This window comes from Hypanus sabinus, chromosome 31 (assembly GCF_030144855.1).
Source record: "Hypanus sabinus isolate sHypSab1 chromosome 31, sHypSab1.hap1, whole genome shotgun sequence".
In the NCBI taxonomy this organism is placed as follows: domain Eukaryota; kingdom Metazoa; phylum Chordata; class Chondrichthyes; order Myliobatiformes; family Dasyatidae; genus Hypanus; species Hypanus sabinus.
This window is the reverse complement of record NC_082736.1, coordinates 32,620,355-32,645,089: the sequence shown is the minus strand read 5'-3', so window position 1 is coordinate 32,645,089 and position 24,735 is coordinate 32,620,355. Positions and strand designations below refer to the sequence as shown.

At 52.6% G+C, this 24,735-nt stretch overlaps 1 protein-coding gene across 5 annotated transcripts in view; it reads right to left on the bottom strand.

Moving 5' to 3' along the window:
- The window catches only part of LOC132384056 (kinesin light chain 2-like), a 41,979-nt gene extending 18,061 nt beyond the window's left edge, over nucleotides 1–23,918 (bottom strand). The window contains exons 1-8 of one of the 5 annotated variants that reach the window (XM_059955354.1): nucleotides 23,599–23,901; nucleotides 22,974–23,105; nucleotides 16,700–16,959; nucleotides 13,340–13,570; nucleotides 7,619–7,691; nucleotides 6,946–7,168; nucleotides 4,109–4,196; nucleotides 2,052–2,153 (exon numbers count right to left, since the gene is read on the bottom strand). In XM_059955354.1, coding sequence (XP_059811337.1) covers nucleotides 2,052–2,153; nucleotides 4,109–4,196; nucleotides 6,946–7,168; nucleotides 7,619–7,691; nucleotides 13,340–13,570; nucleotides 16,700–16,951 — 969 coding nt within the window. In that variant the 5' untranslated portion in view covers nucleotides 16,952–16,959; nucleotides 22,974–23,105; nucleotides 23,599–23,901. Of the gene's footprint in view, nucleotides 1–2,051; nucleotides 2,154–4,108; nucleotides 4,197–6,945; nucleotides 7,169–7,618; nucleotides 7,692–13,339; nucleotides 13,571–16,699; nucleotides 16,960–18,026; nucleotides 18,163–22,295; nucleotides 22,688–22,973; nucleotides 23,106–23,598 lie in introns of those variants that run through there. The other 4 variants (XM_059955357.1, XM_059955352.1, XM_059955355.1 and 1 more) reach the window with 4 other exon arrangements.
- Between the last annotated feature and the right edge of the window lie 817 nt (nucleotides 23,919–24,735).

Below are 24,735 nucleotides of genomic sequence, written 5' to 3'. Positions count from 1 at the left end.
TTTCAGGGGGTAATCAGGGATAGACATTAAACGGAGGAAAGTCTCCGTTCAAAACAATCAAATATTAATTGATTACAAAGTGGTGAGCCCCACATTCCTGTGATGTCATTGAGATAATAAACTCAAGCTGAATCTTAGTAACGTCTGCCAATTCTGCATTAACTAGATAAACTCCATGGGATTTCTAGCCGGCTGGTAGCGTAGTGGCATCAGCGTTGGACTTTGGAGCGAGGGCTCCCAAGTTCGAATCCAACCGTACCCCTGGCACGCTTCCCATCACGCTGGGTCGAGCATCGAGCTAGCAATTCGGCCTCATAAAAATAAGAAACGCCGTCATGATGGCGTCTTGATGACTGCACTGGGAGTTAAGGGCTTTCCTCTTCTTCTATAGGGCCTTCAGCCTGGAGCCACGAGATTGCTGGAAGGAGGCAGAGGTAGGGTAGCGTTGGCGGTTTGCTTAACCCGTCACAGTGCTAGTGATCTGGGTTCAATTCCCGCCGCCGTCTGGAAGGAGTTTGTACGTTCTCCCTGTGACCGCGTGGGTTTCCTCCGGGTGCTCTGGTTTCCTCCCAGATCCCAAAGTCGGCTGGTAGGTTAATTAGTCACACAGTCGTAAGTTGGCGGCGTGGGACTGTCGACCCAGAACAAGAGGGAAGCAGGTTTTATATCACCGGCATATATCATGAAATTTGTTGTTTTTGTGGCAACATAATGCAACATAAGACAATAAAAACCAGGAATTACAGTAAATATTAAATTAAATAAGCAGGCAAAACTAAACAGTGAGGTAGTGTCCATGTGTCCAACGTCCATTCAGAAATCCGATGACAGAGGGGAAGAAGCTGTTCCTGAATCGCTGAGTGTGTGTCTTCCTGTACCTCCTCCCTGACGGTAGCAATGAGAAGAGGGCATGTCCTGGCTGATGGGGGTCCTTGGTGATGGACGCTGCCTTTTTGAGGCACCGCTCCTTTGATGCTGGGGAGTCCAGTGCCCACGATGGAGCTGATGAAGTTTACAACTCTCTGCAGCTTTTACTAATCCCGTGTAGTAGCACCCCCCGCCACCACAATACTAGACGATGATGCTCTCTCCACTTTCGACATTTGTGAAGGACTTTGGTGACCTACCGAATCTCCTCAAACTCCGAATATAGACGCCGTTCTTTGTAGCTGCACCGATACGTGGGGCTCAGGATGGGGCCTTCCAGAGGAATATACGGGTGTCCCCCACTTTATGAAAGTTCGCTTTACGCCACTTTGCTTTTATGAAGGACCTGTTTTCGTTAATTGAAGAGGATTTTCGCTCTTACGGAGAAAAAGGCGCCCGCTTTAAACTCGTGTTTATTCCGAGAAAGACGAGCATGACCATGAAGCCTTGTGTGGGCAGGCGTGTGCGCGTGCGTGTACGTGCCGATTTTTTTTCTACAAATCAGTTTTGGCTAAATTGTCCTGATTCTGGTAAGTGAAACTACGCTATATTTACATGATTTCTACTTGTATAGGCTGTGTATTTATCATATCATTCCCGCTTTTACTATACGTTCGTGTTATTTTAGGTTTTATGTGTTATTTGGTATGATTTGGTAGGTTATTTTTTTGGGCCTGGGAACGCTCAAAACTTTTTCCCATATAAATTAACGGTAATTGCTTCTTCGCTTTATGCCATTTCGGCTTACAAACTGTTTAATAGGAACACTCTACTTTCGGATAGCGGGGGAAACCTGTATCTATTTCTACCCGCTGCCATCAGATGTCTAGTCCTTGAACCCTACCTCAGAGTCATAGAGCACGACAGAACAGAAACAGGCCCTTCAGCCCATCTAGTCTGTGCCAGACTGTCACTCTGCCAGGTCCCGTAGTTCCCCTTTTGCACTATTCATCATTTATTGTAAATTACAGTAGTTTTTTTTCTTGCCTCCCGCTTTACCGCTGCCACAAAACAAAATTTCACGTCAATAACGATGAACCTGATTCCGGCGTCGTTCTGGCGCGGAGGGAGGGTCCCTGCCCGGCACCTCTGCGAGGCGCAGGGCACCCAGCGCAAGCACCCACCTTCTCCCTGATCTCCAGCGCCCTCTTGCAGAGCGGCTCTGCCTCTCGGTACTTCCCCCGCTTACCGCACAGGACGGCCAAGTTGTTGAGAGTGGCTGCCACCTAGGAGAGGGCAGACAGGGGGGGGAAGAGTCAGAGACGGAGGGAGCGTCTGGTGCGGAGGCCGAGTCCAATCCTCATCCTCCTGTGTAAAATCCTTAGACGACAAGAGATAGGAGCAGAAGCTGGGCCATCGAGTCTGTTCTGCCATTCTGTCACGGCTAACTTATCACCCCTCTCAACCCCGTAACCTCTGACTTATCAACCCGTGCTTTAAATATACCCAAATGACTTGGGCAATAAATTCCGCAAATTCAGCATCCACTGCTTAAAGAAATTCCTCCTCATCTCTGTTCTAAATGGGCATCTGGAGGCTGTGCCCTCTGGTCCTAGACCACCCCAATATAGGAAACATCCTCTCCACATCCACTCTGTCTGTGTCCTCTGGTCCTAGACTCCCCCACTATAGGAAACATCCCCTCCACATCCACTCTATCTGTGTCCTCTGGTCCTAGACTCCCCCACTATAAGAAACATCCTCTCCACATCCACTCTATCTGTGCCCTCTGGTCCTAGACCCCCCACTATAGGAAACATCCTCTCCACATCCACTCTATCTGTGTCCTCTGGTCCTAGACTCCCCCACTATAGGAAACATCCTCTCCACATCCACTCTATCTGTGCCCTCTGGTCCTAGACCCCCCACTATAGGAAACATCCTCTCCACATCCACTCTATCTGTGTCCTCTGGTCCTAGACTCCCCCACTACAGGACACATCCTCTCCACATCCACTCTATCTGTGTCCTCTGGTCCTAGACTCCCCCACTATAGGAAACATCCTCTCCACATCCACTCTATCTGTGTCCTCTGGTCCTAGACTCCCCCACTACAGGAAACATCCTCTCCACATCCACTCTATCTGTGTCCTCTGGTCCTAGACTCCCCCACTATAGGAAACATCCTCTCCACATCCACTCTATCTGTGTCCTCTGGTCCTAGACTCCCTCACTATAGGAAACATCCTCTCCACATCCACTCTATCTGTGTCCTCTGGTCCTAGACTCCCCCACTATAGGAAACATCCTCTCCATATCCACTCTATCTGTGTCCTCAGATCCTAGACTCCCCCACTATAGGAAACATCCTCTCCACATCCAACTCTAACTGTGCCCTCTGGTCCTAGACTTCCCCACTATAGGAAACATCCTCTCCACATCCACTCTATCTGTGTCCTCTGGTCCTAGACTCCCCCACTACAGGAAACATCCTCTCCACATCCACTCTATCTGTGTCCTCTGGTCCTAGACTCCCCCACTATAGGAAACATCCTCTCCACATCCACTCTATCTGTGTCCTCTGGTCCTAGACTCCCTCACTATAGGAAACATCCTCTCCACATCCACTCTATCTGTGTCCTCTGGTCCTAGACTCCCCCACTATAGGAAACATCCTCTCCATATCCACTCTATCTGTGTCCTCAGATCCTAGACTCCCCCACTATAGGAAACATCCTCTCCACATCCAACTCTAACTGTGCCCTCTGGTCCTAGACTCCCCCACTATAGGAAACATCGTCTCCACATCCACTCTATCTGTGGTCCTAGACTCCCCCACTATAGGAAACATCCTTTCCACATCCACTCTATCGTGCCCTCTGGTCCTAGACTCCCCCAATATAGGAAACATCCTCTCCACATCCACTCTATCTGTGTCCTCTGGTCCTAGACTCCCCCAATATAGGAAACATCCTCTCCACATCCACTCTATCTGTGTCCTCTGGTCCTAGACTCCCCCAATATAGGAAACATCCTCTCCACATCCACTCTATCTGTGTCCTCTGGTCCTAGACTCCCCCAATATAGGAAACATCCTCTCCACATCCACTGTTGAGGCCTTTCAATATTTGATAGGTTTCAATGAGATTCTCCGCTTATCCTTCTAACTGCCAGTGAGTACAGGCCCGGAGCCCTCAGCTGCTGCTCATGCACGCTAGCTGCTGTCGTCGGAGTTACTCACTGCCGGGTGATCTTTGCCCAGTGTTTTCTCCCGAATGTTGAGTGCATCGTTCAGGAGGTGTGCTGCCTCTTTGTACTTGTTCTGGTCCCTGCACAGAACGGGAAAGCCCATTATTATCTCAGGCCACTCAGCCCATCGTGCACAAACCACCTACATGCCCCTCAACCCCCTCTGTATCCAGTACAGAAAGTCAATTTGATATATAATTCTTTAAACAAACTAACTGTTATTAGTTACAGCCACTGAACATGTGACATGGAAGGAGAATTGGGCCATTCAGCCCATCAAGCCTGTTCTGCCATTCCATCATGGCTGACTTACTATCCCTCTCAACCCCGTCCTCCCACCGAAAAAATTTGTTGCCCTTACTAATCAGGAACTTTAACAACCCTCACTTTAAGTACAGTGGATTCTGGTTAACTGAGCCATCGGTTAATTGGGGCAGTCTCTCATTTGAGATAACTTGATAAAACTAATCGAGAAAATAGTTGAGATTCTCTGTTTATCTGGGACACCATGCCTCTTAATTGGGACAGGAGGCTGTTGCCGAACAGTTTCTAACTAGCGTCCGTCGTCGGCACTCACGTGGCTGTTTTATAAAGTTGCAACATAATCTCCTGACTTTTGAAATTCCATTATAGAGACGATATGGATCACGCAAGTCCCATTTGGAATTAGAACGTCGTGCAGTACAGGGCCTCCTGAGGCTGCGCCCCCTGGTCCTGGTCGCACAGGAGGGCGGTGAGGAGGGAACGCTCTCATTCACAGACAGCGGCGCCAACCGAACCCGGACGGCTGGCACACTATTAAGGTTCCATCTTAAAGGAGGGTGCCTGAACTGGGGGCGGGGGGGGGGGGGGTGCAAGCCAAAATGTTGGAGGAATTCAGCAGGTTGGGCAGCACCTACGGAGGGGAAGGAGGGAGGAGAGGGGGGGGGGAGAGGGGGGGAGAGGGAGAGTGTGAGTGCATGTGAGCATGTGTGAGCGTGTGTGTGCGTGTCAGTGCGTGTGATTGTGTGCGTGCGTCTCTCTCTTTCTCTCTCTCTCTCAAGGTTTCCAGCATCTGCAGAGTCTCTTGATCTTGAGCTTGCTTGTTTTCTTTTCAGAGCAAAAGGAGGATGCTTTGATAGATGGTAAAAGAAATAGATCGAGACAACAGCCAGAGACCTTCTCCAGGGCCGATATGGCCAACAAAGTGGGGGGTGGGGGGGGGGGGGAAGAGACATTATTTTACAAAGTTTGTAAAGTAAAGGGGGGGTGCGGTTTCAGAGGTGGGATTTTTTTTAAAACTCAGCGAGCGGTGGGTGTGTGGAACGTGGTGGGTGAGGCGGGGACACTGAAGAGACTTGTAGAAAGGCACGTGGATGATGAGGACCAGGTAAGAGGGAAGGGTTAATCTTGGCAAAGATTAGAAGGGTGGGATAACATCGTGGGCTGACGGGCCTGTACTGTCGTGTTGTATTTCAGTGGCCAATTATTAGATACCTACTCTACCTAATAAAGTGACCACCTGGTGCATGTCCGTGGTCTCCTGCTGCAAAGCCCACTTACTTCGAGGTTCAACGTGTTGTGCGTTCAGAGATGCTCTTCTGCACACCACTGTTGTAACGTGTGGTTATTTGAGTTACTGTCACCTTCCTGTCAGCTTGAACCGGTCTGGCCGTTCTTCTCCGACCCCTCTCATTAACGAGGCGTCTTCGCCCGCAGAACCGCGGCTCACTGGACGGTTTTTTGTCTTTCACGCCGTCTTCCGTAAACTCCCGAGGCTGCTCTGCACGAGAATTCCCGGGAGACCAGCGGTCTCTGAAATACTCCATCCACCCCGTCTGGCACCTGTGATTATTCACTTTGATCACATTCATTTCCTCTCTCTCTCTCTTTTGACGGAGGGTGAGAGCCCGTCGGTCCCCGAGTCGGGGCCGGGGGTGGGGAGGGGGGGCTTGGAGAAGCAAGGTGGAGGCTGGTCTCCCGCTCTCGAGAGCCCGCCTGAGATACCAATGCTGTAGCCCATCCACTTCACAGTTCGACGTGTTGTGCGTTCAGAGATGCCCTTCTGCACCCCACTGTTGTGACGGGTGGTTATTTGAGTTACTGTCACCTTCCTGTCAGCTTGAACCAGTCTGGCCAATCTCCTCTGATCACTTTCATTAACAAGGCGTCTTCACCCACAGAACCGCCGCTGGCTGGATGGTTTTTGTTTGTCTTTTGCAAACCCTGTACACCAAGGCCAGTACGTCGGGCCTGGTGGCCACGTCGGGGTGGTCTTGGCCCGACGTTTTTCTCCAGATCCTCCAGCACCCGTTTACAAAGCGGCACGGCCACCTCACGGAAGTCCCAGGAGACCAGCAGTTTCTGAGATACTCAAACCACCCCACCTGGCACCAACAACCAGTCCAAGTTCAAAGTCACTTCGATCCCATTTCTCCCCCGTTCTGATGTTTAATCTGAACAACAACTGAACCTCTTGACCATGTCGGCATGCTTTCTTGCACTGCGTTGCTGCCACGTGATTGGCTGACTAGGTATTTGCAGCTGTAGCTGATAGAGTGGCCCCTGAGTGAACGTCCTAAATCGCACCTGAGTGATCAATATCATCTAGTTCAGGTACAGCACAGAAAAAGGCCACTCGGCCCATCAAATCTGTGCAGACTCATTTACATTGATCCCAATTTATTTCATCCCCCTCAATTCCACCCCCCCATGAAACCGGGAGAGTTGGGGGCGACTGAATCTGCTCGACGTTAGGGCTTGGGAGTAAACCGGAGCACCAGCAGGGAGAGCGCGCAAACCCCGCCACACAGGTACCGGCAGAGCCGGGGATCGAACCGGGGCCCCCACCTGTACACCAGGGCCAGGATGTTGAGCATGGTGGCCACGTCGGGGTGGTCGTGGCCGGACGTTTTCTCCAGATCCTCCAGCGCCTGCTTGCAGAGCGGCACGGCCACCTCGTAGCGCCCCTGTGAGGCGTACTGGATCACCAGGTTATGCAGGGTCCGCAGGCGGTCCGGGATCTCGTAGCCCCCGTGCTGGGCCGCGTCGCCCACCGTGTGAGGCTGCTGCCCTGTCATGGGGGGGGGGGGGAATAGAGAGAGGCAGGTGTGGAGGGGAAGAGGCAGAGAGTCAAGCACACAGAGGGTAACAGATGAGGAAAGCGGACAAGCACAAAATAACCCCCACCCCAGGGGGAAACACAGTTGCAGACGGTGGGAAGGGGGTGCAGTGTGATGGTGAGGGTGAGGCACAGACAGATAGAGAGAGAGATTGATTATTGAATCCATCTCTTCATCCAACATTCAACCCCCAGACCCAACAAGCAATCCTCCCTCGTTGCTAGAAACCCTAGACCCCACTGATTGCAGTTTATTTGAGGACAATTTTCCAGCTCCCTGCCGAAATCCCCCCCCCCCCCGGGGTCAGACCGGATGGTTCCACACCACACCTGTCCCAGATCCCAGCTCCCACCCCGAGGCAGAGATTTCCAAACCACGGCCACATCACCCCAGACCTGCACCTTGCGACTGTTCCTCGTCGTTCGGGAAAAGATCATCGAGAGCTTCCTTCCCGGAATCCCCATTCTTCTCTTCCTGACAGCAGACAGAGAAAAAAATTAATGTTAATGAAACTGTCCCTCCACGCTGTCCCCATCACACTCTCCCAGGGTCAGACGCACAGTGAATCTCCCTCCACACCGTCCCATCACACACTCCCGGGGTCAGACATAGAGTGAAGCTCCCACCACACCGTCCCATCACACACTCCCGGGGTCAGACACAGAGTGAATCTCCCTCCACACCGTCCCATCACACACTCCCGGGGTCAGACACAGAGTGAATCTCCCTCCAAACCGTCCCATCACACACTCCCGGGGTCAGACACAGAGTGAATCTTCCTCCGCACCGTCCCATCACACACTCCCGGGGTAAGACACAGAGTGAATCTCCCTCCAAACCGTCCCATCACACACTCCCGGGGTCAAACACAGTGAAGCTCCCTCCTCACCATCCCATCACTAACTCCCGGGGTCAGACACAGAGTGATGCTCCCTCCACACCGTCCCATCACACACTCCCGGGGTCAGACACAGAGTGAAGCTCCCTCCACACCATCCCATCACACAATCCCGGGGTCAGACACAGAGTGAATCTTCCTCCGCACCGTCCCATCACACACTCCAGGGGTCAGACACAGAGCGAAGCTCCCTCCACACCGTCCCATCACACACTCCTGGGGTCGGACACAGAGTGAATCTCACTCCGCACAATCCCATCACACACTCCTGGGGTCAGACACAGAGTGAATCTCCCTCCACACCGTCCCATCACACACTCCCGGGGTCAAACACAGAGTGAAGCTCCCTCCTCACCATCCCATCACTAACTCCCGGGGTCAGACACAGAGTGATGCTCCCTCCACACCGTCCCATCACACACTCCCGGAGTCAGACACAGAGTGAATCTCCCTCCACACCGTTCCATCACACACTCCCGGGGTCAGACACAGAGTGAAGCTCCCTCCACACCGTCCCATCACACACTCCCTGAGTCAGACACAGAGTGAAGCTCCCTCTGCATCATCCCATCACACACTCTTGGGGTCAGACACAGAGTGAAACTCCCTCCGCACCATCCCATCACACACTCCCGGGGTCAGACACGGAGTGAAGCTCCCTCCACACCGTCCCATCACACACTCCCTGAGTCAGACACAGAGTGAAGCTCCCTCTGCATCATCCCATCACACACTCTTGGGGTCAGACACAGAGTGAAACTCCCTCCGCACCATCCCATCACACACTCCCGGGGTCAGACACGGAGTGAAGCTCCCTCCGCGCCATCCCATCACACTCTCCCAGAGTCAGACACAGAGTGAAGCTCCCTCCACACCGTCTCAACACACACTCCCGGGGTCAGACACAGAGTGAATCTCCCTCTACACCGTCCCGTCACACACTCCCGGGGTCAGACACAGAATGTTTAGGGGGTATATTAGTGCCCAGGTAACTATTGAAAAAGAACACGCGCAGTCCACAGCGGCCTTAGAGGAGTTTCGAGACCGTTGGGCTCCGCGGGGTGTAAATGCCATCGTAGATAGAGATGGCAACATTCTGGTGTAATGTCTATTGTCTATTTGTAGTGCAGTAATTGTGTTTGCCACTGTTTTGTATATATTGTATAGCACCGATATTTGTAATAAAGGATTTTGTAATAATAATTAAAAAAAAGGGGTCAGACACAGAGTGACGCTCCCTCCACACTGTCCCATCACACACTCCCGGGGTCAGACACAGAGTGAATCTCCCTCCACACCGTCCCATCACACACACCCAGAGTCAGAAACAGGGTGAAGCTCCCTCCGCACCGTCCCGTCACACACTCCCGGGGTCAGACACAGAGTGAATCTCCCTCCACACCGTCCCATCACACACTCCCGGGGTCAGACACAGAGTGAATCTCCCTCCACACCGTCCCGTCACACACTCCCGGGGTCAGACACAGAATGTTTAGGGGGTATGTTCGTGCCCAGGTTAACTATTGAAAAAGAACACGCGCAGTCCACAGCGGCCTTAGAGGAGTTTCGAGACCGATGGGCTCCGCGGGGTGTAAATGCCATCGTAGATAGAGATGGCAACATTCTGGTGTAATGTCTATTGTCTATTTGTAGTGCAGTAATTGTGTTTGCCACTGTTTTGTATATATTGTATAGCACCGATATTTGTAATAAAGGATTTTGTAATAATAATTAAAAAAAAGGGGTCAGACACAGAGTGACGCTCCCTCCACACTGTCCCATCACACACACCCGGGGTCAGACACAGAGTGAATCTCCCTCCACACCGTCCCATCACACACACCCAGAGTCAGAAACAGGGTGAAGCTCCCTCCGCACCGTCCCGTCACACACTCCCGGGGTCAGACACAGAGTGAATCTCCCTCCACACCGTCCCATCACACACTCCCGGGGTCAGACACAGAGTGAAGCTCCCTCCACACTGTCCCATCACACACTCCCGGGGTCAGACACAGAATGAAGCTCCCTCCACACCGTCCCATCACACACTCCCGGGGTCAGACACTGAGTGAAGCTCCCTCCACACCGTCCTATCACACACTCCAGGGGTCAGACACAGAGTGAATCTCCCTCCACACCGTCCCATCACACACTCTCGGGGTCAGGAACAGAGTGAAGCTCCCTCCACACCGTCCCATCACACACTCCCAGGGTCAGACACAGAGTGAAGCTCCCTCCACACACTCCCAGGGTCAGACACAGAGTGAATCTCCCTCCACACAGTCCCATCACACACTCCCGGGGTCAGACACAGACTGAAACTCCCTCCACACCGTCCCAACACACACTCCTGGGGTCAGACACAGAGTGAAGCTCCCTCCACACCGTCCCATCACACACCCCCGGGGTCAGACACAGAGTGAGTCTCCCTCCACACCGTCCCATCACACACTCCCGGGGTCAGACACAGAGTGAATCTCCCTCCACACCGTCCCATCACACACTCCCGGGGTCAGACACAGAGTGAATCTCCCTCCACACCGTCCCATCACACACTCCCGGGGTCAGACACAGGGTGAAACTCCCGGTACACTGTCTTCGTGGCCGTTGTTGCCCCTCACTACAGAAAGCATCCAAAGCGGAGGCATCCAGGCTCGGTACAACATCTGCTCTGCCCACGACTGCACGAAACTTAAGATAGTCATGGGCACAGCTCAGCACATCAGGGAAAGCAGCCTCCCCTCCGCGGACTCTGTCGACACCCCTCACTGTCTCAGTGAAGCAGCCAGTATGATCAAAGACCCCCACCCAGCCTGGTCATTCTCTCTCCTCCCCTCCCGTCCGTCAGGAGATACAAAAGCCTGAAAGCGTGTACCACCGGCCTCAAGGACTGCTTCTAGCCCAACGTTATCAGACAATTGAACAGTTCCCTAGGACTACAAGATCGATTCTTGACCTCACGATCTACCTCGTTACGATCTTGCTCCATACTGTTTCCCTGTCTCTGCAGCTGTGACACTTCATTCTGTTTCACCTTGTTCTACCTCAGTACACCGTGTAACGATCTGATCTGTACCTCCGTACACATGACAATAGTAAACCAATTCCAATATTATTGCACGGCCCTCTGGTATGAGAAAGGCCTCACAATCTGCCTCTCGTGACCCATGCACCTTACAGCCTCCGCTTTCTCTATAACTGCGATGCTCTATTCTGCTTTCTCCTTGTACTACCTCAGTGCAAAAGAATTTGATCTGTGCGATCGACTTCCTCCGCTGTATCTCGATACACAGGACAGCAGCTTACCCAATTATTGTCCTTGCTGGGTTAGATTCCGGGCAAGTCTCCCCTGAACTGTCTGACGCTCTGCACATGCACATGTCAGCACCTCTCGGTACCACTGCTCGTGTACAACACCCTCTCCGACTGCGGCCACACCTGCCCTCAGCGCACCCTCGGACGGCGTTGGTCGCCAGTACAAACAACTCCCCTCACCGTAGGTTTCAATGCAGATGTGACATATGCTGTTCATTTTATACATCCTATAGTTCCTTTCATGTTTTTGCACTGTACAATCATCTTCACAACGTAGTGTGACAGGGGAAAGTCAGAATAAGGTGGACCTGTTTCTGGGCACAACTTCGACATTCAGACAGGTACAAGGCTACGCTATCTTGCTGTCTTTCTGCACTATTTATATATTATATATTTCTTACTGTGACTTATGATCTGTTTTTTAAATGTATAACATTGTACTGCTGCCACAACAAACTTCACGACGCACGTCAGTGACGATGGACCCGATTCTGCGTTCAGTTCACCTAGACAGGAACGTGGGCAGGAAGGGTTTAGAGCAGGGGTTCCCAACCTGGGCTCCAAGGACCCACCCCCCTCGGTTAACGGCAGGGGTCCACTGGTTCCTTAAGGTTGTTATAGCTGGGGGGTGGTAGCGGGGATAAACTCCCACTACCTATTAAGTGCTCCCCAAGGTGTGCATCTCAAATCGCCTCTGACGATCAAATCCAGTTCCTGGCCTACGTGGATGGCTTAGCTACTAAGCCGAGTGGAACCGTTTCTACTGACAAGAGAAGGGGCCTTCTCTTAACAAGAGTTGCTTTAGGAGAAGGAAAACTCTGATCTCAAACCTCTGCTGCCTTGGGGCTGTACCCACTCGCGGGGGAGGCTTCCGGAGGGAAAAATCCGGAGCTGGACTCCCTGAGGTAAAACCTACGTTGAGTTCAACGCAGTCTGGCAACTCCTGGTGCCAAACTGTATCAGTCTCTGCCATTCCTTTGGGTCCATCAGAAGCGGCAATGCGTTGGCATGCGAGGCGAGCGGTCCCTGGTTCGAATCCGGCCAGCTCCTCGCATGCGTTCCATCCGCGCTGGGCTGAGCGTCGAGCCGGCTCAACTGGGCCTCATTAAAAAAAAAGACAGAATTGCTAAAGGACGGAAAGGTTGTCGGCCGAAGCGTCACGAGGTGCGGAGTGGAACATCACCAACTCGACCCAGAGGGCACGGCCTCAGAATAGGACGTCCCCAGACACCAGAGATGAGGAGGAATTTCTTCAGCCAGAGGGTGGTGAATCTGTGGAATCCGTTGTCACAGGCGGCTACAGGTATGTTTAAAGCGGAGGTTGATGGGTTCTTTGGTTAGTCAGGGGATCACAGGGTTGGGGAGAAAGCGGGAGAATGGGGTTGAGGGAAACTAGATCAGTCCACAGAGTCAGCTCCCCCCTCTCCAGACAGCTGACGAACCCGAAGGAACGGCAGAGACCGATACAGTTTGGCACCGGGAGTCGCCAGGGCCACTCCGGGGACTCCAGCTCCGGAATTTCCCTTGGGATCTTTTCCTGATGCCTTCCCCGTGAGCGGGTACAGCCGCGAGGCAGCGGAGCTTTCCACCTCCTGGACGAGCTGCCGGCCCCGTCAGCCCGAGGCGGCCGGTTTTAAGGCGACAGTAACCCGCCTTTGTCAGTAGAAACGGTTCCGCCAGGCTTTGTAGCTGAGCCACGCGGGAAGGCCGGGCGCTGGGCCTGGTCATCAGAGGTGCTTTGAGACGCACGCCGTTGGGAGCTTATCCACACCCAGCTGTGACAACCTTAAGGAACCGAGTTTGGATATATACGAGACAGGTAAAGATAATTGTTATCTAATCGTTGAAAGGCGTTAAGGAATTCAGCCCCGCGCTGGCGGGCAACACCGCAGACCCCAGGGCCACTCACGGAGGGTGAGACGTCCTCGTCGAACTTCTTGATCTGGTTCATGAACTGCAGGTGCTTTTTCTCCTCGTCGAGCTGGGCGACGGCCTGCTCGCTGCGCTGCAGCTTCTGCTGCGTGCCCGCCAGCTCGTCCCGCAGCCACTGGTTCTCCTGGCACAGGCGGCGCACCTGCGCCCGCAGCTTCTGCTTCTCCGACTCCACAGCGCTCAGGTGGCTCGACAGCGCCAAGATCACCTGGAAACGGGACGGGAGAGAGGGAGAGTGTGAGAGATCACCTGGAAACGGGACGGGAGAGAGGGAGGGGGGGGAGAGAGTGAGAGATCACCTGGAAACGGGACGGGAGAGAGGGAGAGAGGGAGAGATCACCTGGAAACGGGACGGGAGAGAGGGAGAGGGGGAGAGAGGGAGAGATCACCTGGAAACGGGACGGGAGAGAGGGAGAGAGTGAGAGATCACCTGGAAACGGGACGGGAGAGAGGGAGGGGGGGAGAGTGTGAGAGATCACCTGGAAACGGGACGGGAGAGAGGGAGAGAGGGAGAGATCACCTGGAAACGGGACGGGAGAGAGGGAGGGGGGGAGAGAGGGAGAGATCACCTGGAAACGGGACGGGAGAGAGGGAGAGAGTGAGAGATCACCTGGAAACGGGACGGGAGAGAGGGAGGGGGGGAGAGTGTGAGAGATCACCTGGAAACGGGACGGGAGAGAGGGAGGGGGGGAGAGTGTGAGAGATCACCTGGAAACAGGACGGGAGAGAGGGAGAGAGGGAGAGATCACCTGGAAACGGGACGGGAGAGAGGGAGGGGGGGAGAGAGGGAGAGATCACCTGGAAACGGGACGGGAGAGAGGGAGGGGGGGAGAGTGTGAGAGATCACCTGGAAACGGGACGGGAGAGAGGGAGAGAGGGAGAGATCACCTGGAAACGGGACGGGAGAGAGGGAGAGGGGGAGAGAGGGAGAGATCACCTGGAAACGGGACGGGAGAGAGGGAGGGGGGGAGAGAGGGAGAGATCACCTGGAAACGGGACGGGAGAGAGGGAGGGGGGGGAGAGAGGGAGAGATCACCTGGAAACGGGACGGGAGAGAGGGACAGTGTGAGAGATCACCTGGAAACGGGACGGGAGAGAGGGAGAGGGGGAGAGAGGGAGAGATCACCTGGAAACGGGACGGGAGAGAGGGAGGGGGGGAGAGAGGGAGAGATCACCTGGAAATGGGACGGGAGAGAGGGACAGGGGGAGAGAGGGAGAGATCACCTGGAAATGGGACGGGAGAGAGGGAGAGTGTGAGAGATCACCTGGAAACGGGACGGGAGAGAGGGAGGGGGGGAGAGAGGGAGAGATCACCTGGAAACGGGACGGAAGAGAGGGAGAGTGTGAGAGATCACCTGGAAACGGGACGGGAGAGAGGGAGGGGGGGGAGAGATCACCTGGAAACGGGACGGGAGAGAGGGAGGGGGGGGGAGAGATCACCTGGAAACGGGACGGGAGAGAGGGAGAGAGGGAGAGATCACCTGGAAACGGGACGGGAGAGTGTGAGAGATCACCTGGAAACGGGACGGGAGAGTGTGAGAGATCACCTGGAAACGGGACGGGAGAGAGGGGGGGGGGAGAGATCACCTGAAAACGGGACGGGAGAGAGGGAGAGGGGGAGAGAGGGAGAGATCACCTGGAAACGGGACGGGAGAGAGGGAGGGGGGGGAGAGATCACCTGGAAACGGGACGGGAGAGAGGGAGGGGGGGGAGAGATCACCTGGAAACGGGACGGGAGAGTGGGAGAGGGGGAGAGAGGGAGAGATCACCTGGAAACGGGACGGGAGAGAGGGGGGGGGGGAGAGATCACCTGGAAACGGGACGGGAGAGAGGGAGGGTGGGGGGGGAGAGAGGGAGAGAGGAGGGGAGAGGGGAGAGAGAGAAGTGAGAATGTGGGGAGAGAGAGGGGAGAGAGGGGAGAGAGGGGGGAGAGGGGGGTGTTAGAGGGGGGTAGAGAGAGGGGTAGAGAGAGAGGGGTAGAGAGAGAGGGGTAGAGAGAGAGGGGTAGAGAGAGAGGGGTAGAGAGAGAGGGGTAGAGAGAGAGGGGTAGAGAGAGGGGGTAGAGAGAGGGGGTAGAGAGAGGGGGTAGAGAGAGGGGGTAGAGAGAGGGGGTAGAGAGAGGGGGTAGAGAGAGGGGGTAGAGAGAGAGGGGTAGAGAGAGAGGGGTAGAGAGAGAGGGGTAGAGAGAGAGGGGTAGAGAGAGAGGGGTAGAGAGAGAGGGGTAGAGAGAGAGGGGTAGAGAGAGAGGGTAGAGAGAGAGGGGTAGAGAGAGAGGGGTAGAGAGAGAGGGGTAGAGAGAGAGGGGTAGAGAGAGAGGGGTAGAGAGAGAGGGGTAGAGAGAGAGGGGTAGAGAGAGAGGGGTAGAGAGAGAGGGGTAGAGAGAGAGGGGTAGAGAGAGAGGGGTAGAGAGAGAGGGGTAGAGAGAGAGGGGTAGAGAGAGAGGGGTAGAGAGAGAGGGGTAGAGAGAGAGGGGTAGAGAGAGAGGGGTAGAGAGAGAGGGGTAGAGAGAGAGGGGTAGAGAGAGAGGGGTAGAGAGAGAGGGGTAGAGAGAGAGGGGTAGAGAGAGAGGGGTAGAGAGAGGGGTAGAGAGAGAGGGGTAGAGAGAGAGGGGGTAGAGAGAGAGGGGGTAGAGAGAGAGGGGGTAGAGAGAGAGGGGGTAGAGAGAGAGGGGTAGAGAGAGGGGTAGAGAGAGAGGGGCAGAGAGAGAGGGGGTAGAGGGGGTAGAGAAAGAGGGGTAGAGAGAGAGGGGTAGAGAGAGGGGTAGAGAGAGGGGTAGAGAGAGGGGTAGAGAGAGGGGTAGAGAGAGGGGTAGAGAGAGGGGTAGAGAGAGGGGTAGAGAGAGGGGTAGAGAGAGGGGTAGAGAGAGGGGTAGAGAGAGAGGGGTAGAGAGAGAGGGGTAGAGAGAGAGGGGTAGAGAGAGGGGTAGAGAGAGAGGGGCAGAGAGAGAGGGGGTAGAGGGGGTAGAGAAAGAGGGGTAGAGAGAGAGGGGGTAGAGAGAGGGGGTAGAGAGAGGGGTAGAGAGAGGGGTAGAGAGAGGGGTAGAGAGAGGGGTAGAGAGAGGGGTAGAGAGGGGTAGAGAGAGAGGGGTAGAGAGAGAGGGGTAGAGAGAGAGGGGTAGAGAGAGAGGGGGTAGAGAGAGAGGGGGTAGAGAGAGAGGGGGTAGAGGTAGGGGTGAGGTAGAGGGGTGGGGAGAGGGGGGTAGAGGTAGAGGGAGAGGGGGTAGAGGGAGAGGGGGTTAGAGAGAGAGGGAGTAGAGAGAGAGAGAGAAAACACACACACAGACACGGGGGGGGGGGGGTCTGTCACGAGGAGGGTGGGGAGGCCCCTCCCAACTCACCTGGGCTTCCCCGAGACCCAGCTCGATGCTCTCCAGAGACTTCTGGAGGAGGCAGGACTTCTCCTGGGCCACGCTGGGCTCCTGGCTGCCCTTCTGCAGTGACTTCATGGCGTCCAGCAGGGTGTTGAGGATGGAGTTGTGCTCGTTCCTCAGGGTCTCCAGCCCCTGGATCACCACCTTGGTGCTCATCACTATCTCATCCTGCGTCAGCCTCTCCAACCGCTCGTCCCTGGGGTAGACCACGGCGGACATGGTCCAGTCTGGCGGGAAAACGGAGGATTAAAAATCTTCTCTGCAACTTTCCGTGCTCCCCTACTCCCCCATCTGCGCTGAACGTTGAGGATAATATTAGAAGGGTCGGCACAGTAGAGTAGCGTGTCTCACTCTACAGTATATGACCCCAACAGGCCCTCAGGCGAAGCATCGCCTCACCTGCAAGGGGCCCTGTGAGGGAGGGGGCGAAGCACTTGTTCCGCTTGCAGAGATAAATGCTAGGAGGGAGACCAGTGGGGAGGGATGAATGGGCAGTAAAGAGAGCCTTTGGTACATTGGCCTTTATAAATCAGAGTATTGAGTATAAGAGTTGGAATAAGGTTGTATAAGACATTTGGTGAGGCTGAATTTGGAGTATTGTGTGCAGTTTTGGTCTCCGAATTACAGGAAGGATATTAATCAGGTTGAAAGAGTGCAGAGAAGGTTTACAAGGATGTTGCCGGGACTTGAGAAACTGAGTCACAGAGAAAGGTTGGATAGGTTAGGACTTTATTCCCTGGAGCGTAGGAGAATGAGGGGAGATTTGATAGAGGTGTATAAAATTATGATGGGTATAGATAGAGTGAATGCAAGCAGGCTTTTTCCACTGAGGCCAGGGGGGAAAAAAAACAGAGGTCATGGGTTAAGGGTGAAGGGGGAAAAGTTTAAAGGGAACATGGGGGCTTCTTCACACAGAGAGTGGTGGGAGTGTGGAATGAGCTGCCAGATGAAGTGGTAAATGTGGGCTCACTTTTAACATTTAAGAAAAACTTGGACAGGTACATGGATGAGAGGGGTTTGGAGGGACATGGCCCAGGTGCAGATCAGTGGGACGAGGCAGAAAAATGGTTCGGCACAGCCACGAAGGGCCAAAAGGCCTGTTTCTGTGCTGTAAGGTTCTATGGACAAGCAAGTTGGGTAGGGAGCGATCCCTGCAGATTTAACGGAAGGGGGGGGGGGGGAGGGAAAGATGCAAGATGTATTTGGTAGTGGGATCCAGTTGGAGGTGGCAGAAGTTTCAGAGAATTATGTGCTGGGCAAAGAGGCTGGAGGTGAGGAACTAGAGGAACCTTACTTGGTAGGGAGGTGGGAGAACGGGTTCAGAGCAGGTGTGCGTGGAATGAAAGAGGTGTGTTTGAGGGCAGCGTTGATGGTGGAGGAAGGAAAGCCACTTTCTTAACTTGCAGAATTTGTAAGTCTGTAGGTCGAGTCTGTGGAGAGGAAGGGAAATACAATGTTAGCGTTAATTTCGAGAGGACTAGAATACAAAAGCAAGGATGTAATGTTGAGGCTTTATAAGGCACAGGTGAGGTTTCGCCTGGAGTATTGTGAGCAGTTCTGGGCCCCTATCTTAGAAAGAATGAGCTGATACTGGAGAGGGCTCAAAGGTTTTAATGGCTTGTCATATGAAGAGTGTTTGATGGCTGCCGGCCTGTATTCACAGCAGGGACCTCACAGAAAGGCCTCGAGAGTGGATGTGGAGCAGACGTTTCCTATGTTGGGGAAGTCTGACCAGAGCACACACCCGCAGGACACAGGGGTGTCCTTTTAACCACATAACAATCACAGCATGGAAACAGGCCATCTCGGCCCTCCTAGTCCGTGCCGAAATCTTAATCTCACCTAGTCCCACCGACCCACACTCAGCCCATAACCCTCCACTCCTTTCCTGTCCATGTACCTATCCAATTTTACCCTAAATGACACAACTGAACTGGCCTCTACTACTTCTACAGGAAGCTCATTCCACACAGCTATCACTCTCTGAGTAAAGAAATACCCCCTTGTGTTTCCCTTAAACTTCTGCCCCCTAACTCTCAAATCATGTCCTCTCGTTTAAATCTCCCCATTCTCAATGGAAACAGCCTATTCACGTCAACTCTATCTATCCCTCTCAAAATTTTAAATACCTCGATCAAATCCCCCCTCAACCTTCTACGCTCCAATGAATAGAGACCTAACTTGTTCAACCTTTCTCTGTAACTTAAGTGCTGAAACCCAGGTAACATCCTAGTAAATCGTCTCTGCACTCTCTCTAATTTATTGATATCTTTCCTATAATTCGGTGACCAGAACTGTACACAATATTCCAAATTTGGCCTTACCAATGCCTTGTACAATTTTAACATTACATCCCAACTTCTGTACTCAATGCTCTGACTTATAAAGGCCAGCGTTCCAAAAGCCTTCTTCACCACCCTATCTACATGAGACTCCACCTTCAGGGAACTATGCACTGTTATTCCTAGATCTCTCTGTTCCTCTGCATTCCTCAATGCCCTACCATTTACCCTGTATGTTCTATTTGGATTATTCCTGCCAAAATGCAGAACCTCACACTTCTCAGCATTAAACTCCATCTGCCAACGTTCAGCCCATTCTTCTAACTGGCATAAATCTCCCTGCAAGCTTTGAAAACCCACCTCATTATCCACAACACCTCCTACCTTAGTATCATCGGCATACTTACTAATCCAATTTACCACCCCATCATCCAGATCATTTATGTATATTACAAACAACATTGGGCCCAAAACAGATCCCTGAGGCACCCCGCTAGTCACCGGCCTCCATCCCGATAAACAATTATCCACCACTACTCTCTGGCATCTCCCATCTAGCCACTGTTGAATCATTTTATTACTCCAGCATTAATACCTAATGACTGAACCTTCTTAACTAACCTTCCATGTGGAACTTTGTCAAAGGCCTTGCTGAAGTCCATATAGACTACTTCCACTGCCTTACCCTCGTCAACATTCCTCGTAACTTCTTCAAAAAATTCAATAAGGTTTGTCAAACATGACCTTCCACGCACAAATCCATGCTGGCTACTCCTAATCAGATCCTGTCTATCCAGATAATTATAAATACTATCTCTAAGAATACTTTCCATTAATTTACCCACCACTGATGTCAAACTGACAGGTCTATAATTACTAGGCTTACTTCTAGAACCCTTTTTAAACAATGGAACCACATGAGCAATACGCCAATCCTCCGGCACAATCCCCGTTTCTAATGACATCTGAAAGATCTCCGTCAGAGCTCCTGCTATCTCTACACAGAGATACAGAGATGAGAACAGAGATGAGCAGGAATTTCTTTAGCTAGAACCTAGAATAGTACAGCACATTACAGGCCCTTCAACCCACAATGTTGTGCTGACCCTTAAACCCTGCCTCCCATATAATCCCCCCACCTTAAATTCCTCCATATACCTATCTAGTAGTCTCTTAAACTTCACTAGTTTATCTGCCTCCACCACTGACTCAGGCAGTGCATTCCACGCACCAACCACACTCTGAGTGAAAAACCTTCCTCTAATATCCCCCTTGAACTTCCCTCCCCTTACCTTAAAGCCATGTCCTCTTGTACTTAGCAGTGGTGCCCTGGGGAAGAGGCGCTGGCTGTCCACTCTGTCTATTCCTCTTAATATCTTGTACACCTTTATCATGTCTCCCCTCATCCTCCTTCTCTCCACAGAGTAAAGCCCTAGCTCCCTTAATCTCTGATTATAATCCATACTCTCTAAAGCAGGCAGCATCCTGGTAAATCTCCTCTGTACCCTTTCCAATGCTTCCACATCCTTCCCATAGTGAGGAGGTGAATCTGTGGAATTCATCGCCAGGCAGCTGTGGAGGTTAAGCCTTTATGTACATTTAAAGCAGAAGTTGACAGATTTTTGATTGGTCGGGACATGAAGGGATAAGGGGAGAAGGCAGGAGATTGGAGCTGAGAGGGGAAATGGGATCAGCCGTGATGAAATGACTTGACGGCCTGGTTCTGCTGCTGTATCTCACGGTCTTACAGACACATCTGACCTTAAATTTCATTTTCTTGCAGGCATTTACAAGAAAATAAGGTACAATAGAATTTACAAAAAGCTATGTAAAGACAAAGACTGACACATTACTTGCCAATGCAATAAAAAAGATGAGCTTTATTTGTCACGTACATCAAAATGTACCGTGAAATACCACCAACGGCCAACACACGCGAACGTGGCACGCCCACAGTTCACTCACCCTAACCCATGCGTCTTTGGAATGTGGGAGGAAACCGGGGGGGGGGGGGGGGGGGGAGAACGGACAAACTCCTCGCAGATGACGGCGGGAATCTATCCCGAACCGCTCGCTGTGTGGCCCCCGAATCCGGAATAACACAAAGCAAAGAACTTGGTGGAAGAACTCGGGGAGTCACGTAGCATCTGTGGGCTGGGGAGGGAGGGTGGTGGTGTGGAGGGAGGAACTGTTTATGACTGAGGGTAGCTGGGATCTCAGTTTAACGCCGTGTTAAAAGACACTCTCTTGTCACAGGGTTGACAGGATGGCAATGGAAGGCGTTTGGCCAACAGAAGTTGGGATGTTACATTGCAGATGTACATTGGTAAGGAATACTTGGGAGTTCGGTGTGCTGTGTCTGCGAGGCTGGGTTTGACGGAGCTTTCATTGTCTGCTGTGTCTGCGAGGCGAGTCCGGCAGCACCGTGGAAGTCCGCAGCGGGGGTATTCCCTTCTGCCACCGGCGTGGGATGGCGAGTCTGTCGGGACCCTGGGGACTTGCGGAAACTGTGTGGTGGTTTCTTTTGAACTTATAGTCTTTTAACATCTCTGGACTATTTTTACTGTGCCCATGGTCTGTTTTTTCTCAATTATGTTATTGTTTGCACTGTTGTAATTATGTGGTTTTGTGCAGGTCTTGTAGCTTTAGTTTTTGGTCTTGTTTTTGTCTGGTGGATTTGGAGCTCCTTTCCAGGGAACGCACTAAGACGGTAGTGTGATATTAATACGCAGCAGCCTCTCCGGACTCTAGACTGGGGATTGCCACACGTTATGTGGATTTTCTGGTGTAGTCTGTTTTGTCGTGTGCTTTTATGATATCATTCTGGGGGGACGTTGTCTCATTTTTAAACTGCATTGCATTTGTGGTTTCTAAATGACAATAAACTGAATCTGAATCCAATTAGAGAAGGGATGTCATTAAAAGAAGGGGCAGCTTAGGGCCAGGGGCAAAACTACTACTACAACAGCAATCCCAGGTTCAATTCCAGCCTGTGAGGAGTCTGTACTATCTCCCTGTGACCGGGAAAGCTTCTCCCATATTCCAAAGATGAACAGGTTAGGACCAGCACCCCCTCAGGCACAAACGGTGCATTTCACTGTACGTTTCAACGTACGTGTGAGAAATAATGATTTTTTTTTTAAAAATAGAAAGATTTGAGGGTGTTACTGGGACTGGAGGGCTTGAGTTGTAAAGAGAGGCCAAGACATTTCTCCCTCCGTAGCCGGCTGAGGTGACCTGAGACAGAGTTTCGTAAGCGGTCAGCACAACGCTTAACGTACCTGCGACCCGGGTCCAATTCCCGCCACAGCCCGTGAGCAATCTGTACATTCTCCCCGTGATCGCGTGGGTTTCCTCCCACGGTCCAAAGATGTACGGGTTGGTAGGTTAATTGGTCATTGTAAATTGTCCTGCGATTAGGCTGGGATTAAATTGAGGGACTGTCCGGCGATGCGGGTCTGCCTATTCCCAGCCTTATGGCAATTTTTAAAAATGAGTACAAGGAACGAGCTGCCAGAGGCAGTTTAACATTTAAAAGGCACTTGGGACAGGCACATTGATAGGGAAGGTTCAGAGTACCCTTGCTTAATGGGATTAGTCCATGGCATTAAAAAAAAAGGGTTTTGAGCCCGTGGTTCAGAGACCCTGGGCCAGTAACAAGGGAATGGAGGTCAGCGTGAAATAGCAGAGGGTTCTGTGACCCTTGGTGACAGCGATTCCCGGCAGTGCGGATCTCAGTGACTTGCCACCATGGTGGGTATCAGGGATGCGGGAGGGAAGGTCGCCACCGCGGGCAGGACGGGTCTGCCTCGGGCAGGTGGGTACGCAGTGACCCCGGCGTCCCAACACCCCTCAGGGCGCTATTTTCCGCCACAATCCCCGCGTTGATGGTGCACAGGGCCCCCTCCCCACACTCCATCCCCGTCTCCCCCACCCGCCCGGGCTAAGTGCAGTCCCACCTGCAGCCACCGGGGGGCGGCAGATCTCCACGGAGCCGCCAGACGCAATGCGGTGCCTCAGAAAATGACGCGTAGGGAGAATAACTGTCCGCCGACGAATATTACCCAGCCAAGCAACAATGAGAACAGCACCTACAATTAATGACGGCCTCTTATTCAGGGGTTATTGCAAATTTTTTAAAAAAAGAAAGAATAATGTTTATGAACCGTGATTTTACCCTTTCAATAAATGTATATACAAGATTATTTTTAAAATGGATTATAAAGGAGGTGAAATGGTCCGCCTCCATCCATTTGCCAAACAAGTTAAATCTTCAAATACATAAATAGCTGATTTTAAAATCTCCGCAAATTCTCACAGATTCCCACCGAGGACGGGGTGAATGGTGCTTGAATTCGCCCCGACGGCGAATATGCTAAACTAAGCGAATTCTAAAAATCTCCATTCCCACCCCCCCCACCCCCGGTGATTTATGCATCGTTTCGTTTCTCCAGAGAATTGCTGGTGAGATTGGGAGGCTTTTAAAACCCACATGAAGCGGAGATATATTTTTTTTTTAAAATCAATGCAATGAAATGCAAGAATTATTGAGGCAACGCAGCATTGCAAACTGTATTTGTTTACCTTTTTCGACTCCAATGCACCTGGGTTTCTGTGCTGCCGTTGCCTTTTTTCCCCCCCCTCGTTGTTATTCGCTAGGTCCTGTGATACCTTGAGTGTTTTCTCTTGCACCTCCCCTGAATGTGCAGGCTGCAGCCTCCTCCCGCATCAGGCGCTTCTGCTACTGACCTTGCACCCCTGGAATGCAAGGGGGTGGAAATATGGCGAGCTGATGCTCCCTTACTTTCCCACAATCCACGAAATGACTGACATCACCCCCCCTCCCAGCCGAGCATCGCATCGCAGACCGGTCGCCGACTTGTTCGGAAAGGGGGGACCACTCTTAAAGGGATCGCTCGCTTAAAGGCCCGGGGCTCGGCCAACACTCAGGGGGGGAGAATTGCGGGTGACGTCACGATGCCGGGATGTGAGTGGTTGGCATGGGCAACGGGCTGGTTGATTGCCAGCTGCGGGGGGTGGGGGGTGGTTTGGGGGAGGGGGAAGAGACCAGACCCTCCTGGGGCTCAGGACCGGGGGGTTCAATCCCAGACTCCGCCGCTGCTTCTGTGTGAGTGTGTGTCGAGTTCATGCGGGGGGTCGGTATCTCAGTGTGTGTGTGTGTGTTCAAAAACCTATCCAGCCTTGTCTTAATTATATTCACTGGGGGAACCTCCACTGCTTCGTGGGGCAGAGAATTCTGCAGATAGGCCGCTGTCTGGGAAAAGCAGTTCCTCCTCATCTCCGTCCTAAATCTACTCCCCCCAATCTCGAGGCTGTGTCCCCTCGTCTCACCTACCAATGGAAACGACTTTCCACTTCCCATTCCCATACGTCCATCCATGGCCTCCTCCTCTGTCGTGGTGAGGCCACACTCAAGTTGGAGGAACAACAGCTTATACTCCGTCTGGGTAGCCTCCAACCTGATGGCATGAACATCGATTTCTCACACTTTTGTTAATGCCCCTCCTCCTCACCATTTCCCATCCCCTTTTTCTTCTTACCCGCCCATCACCTCCCTCTGGTGCTCCTCCCCTCTTTCATTCCTTCCACGGCCTTCTGTCTCTTTCATCAATCAACTTCCCAGCTCTCTACTTCATTCCTCCCCCTCTAGGTTTCACCTATCAGCTGGTGTTTCTCTCTCCTCTACCTCCACGTTTTAAA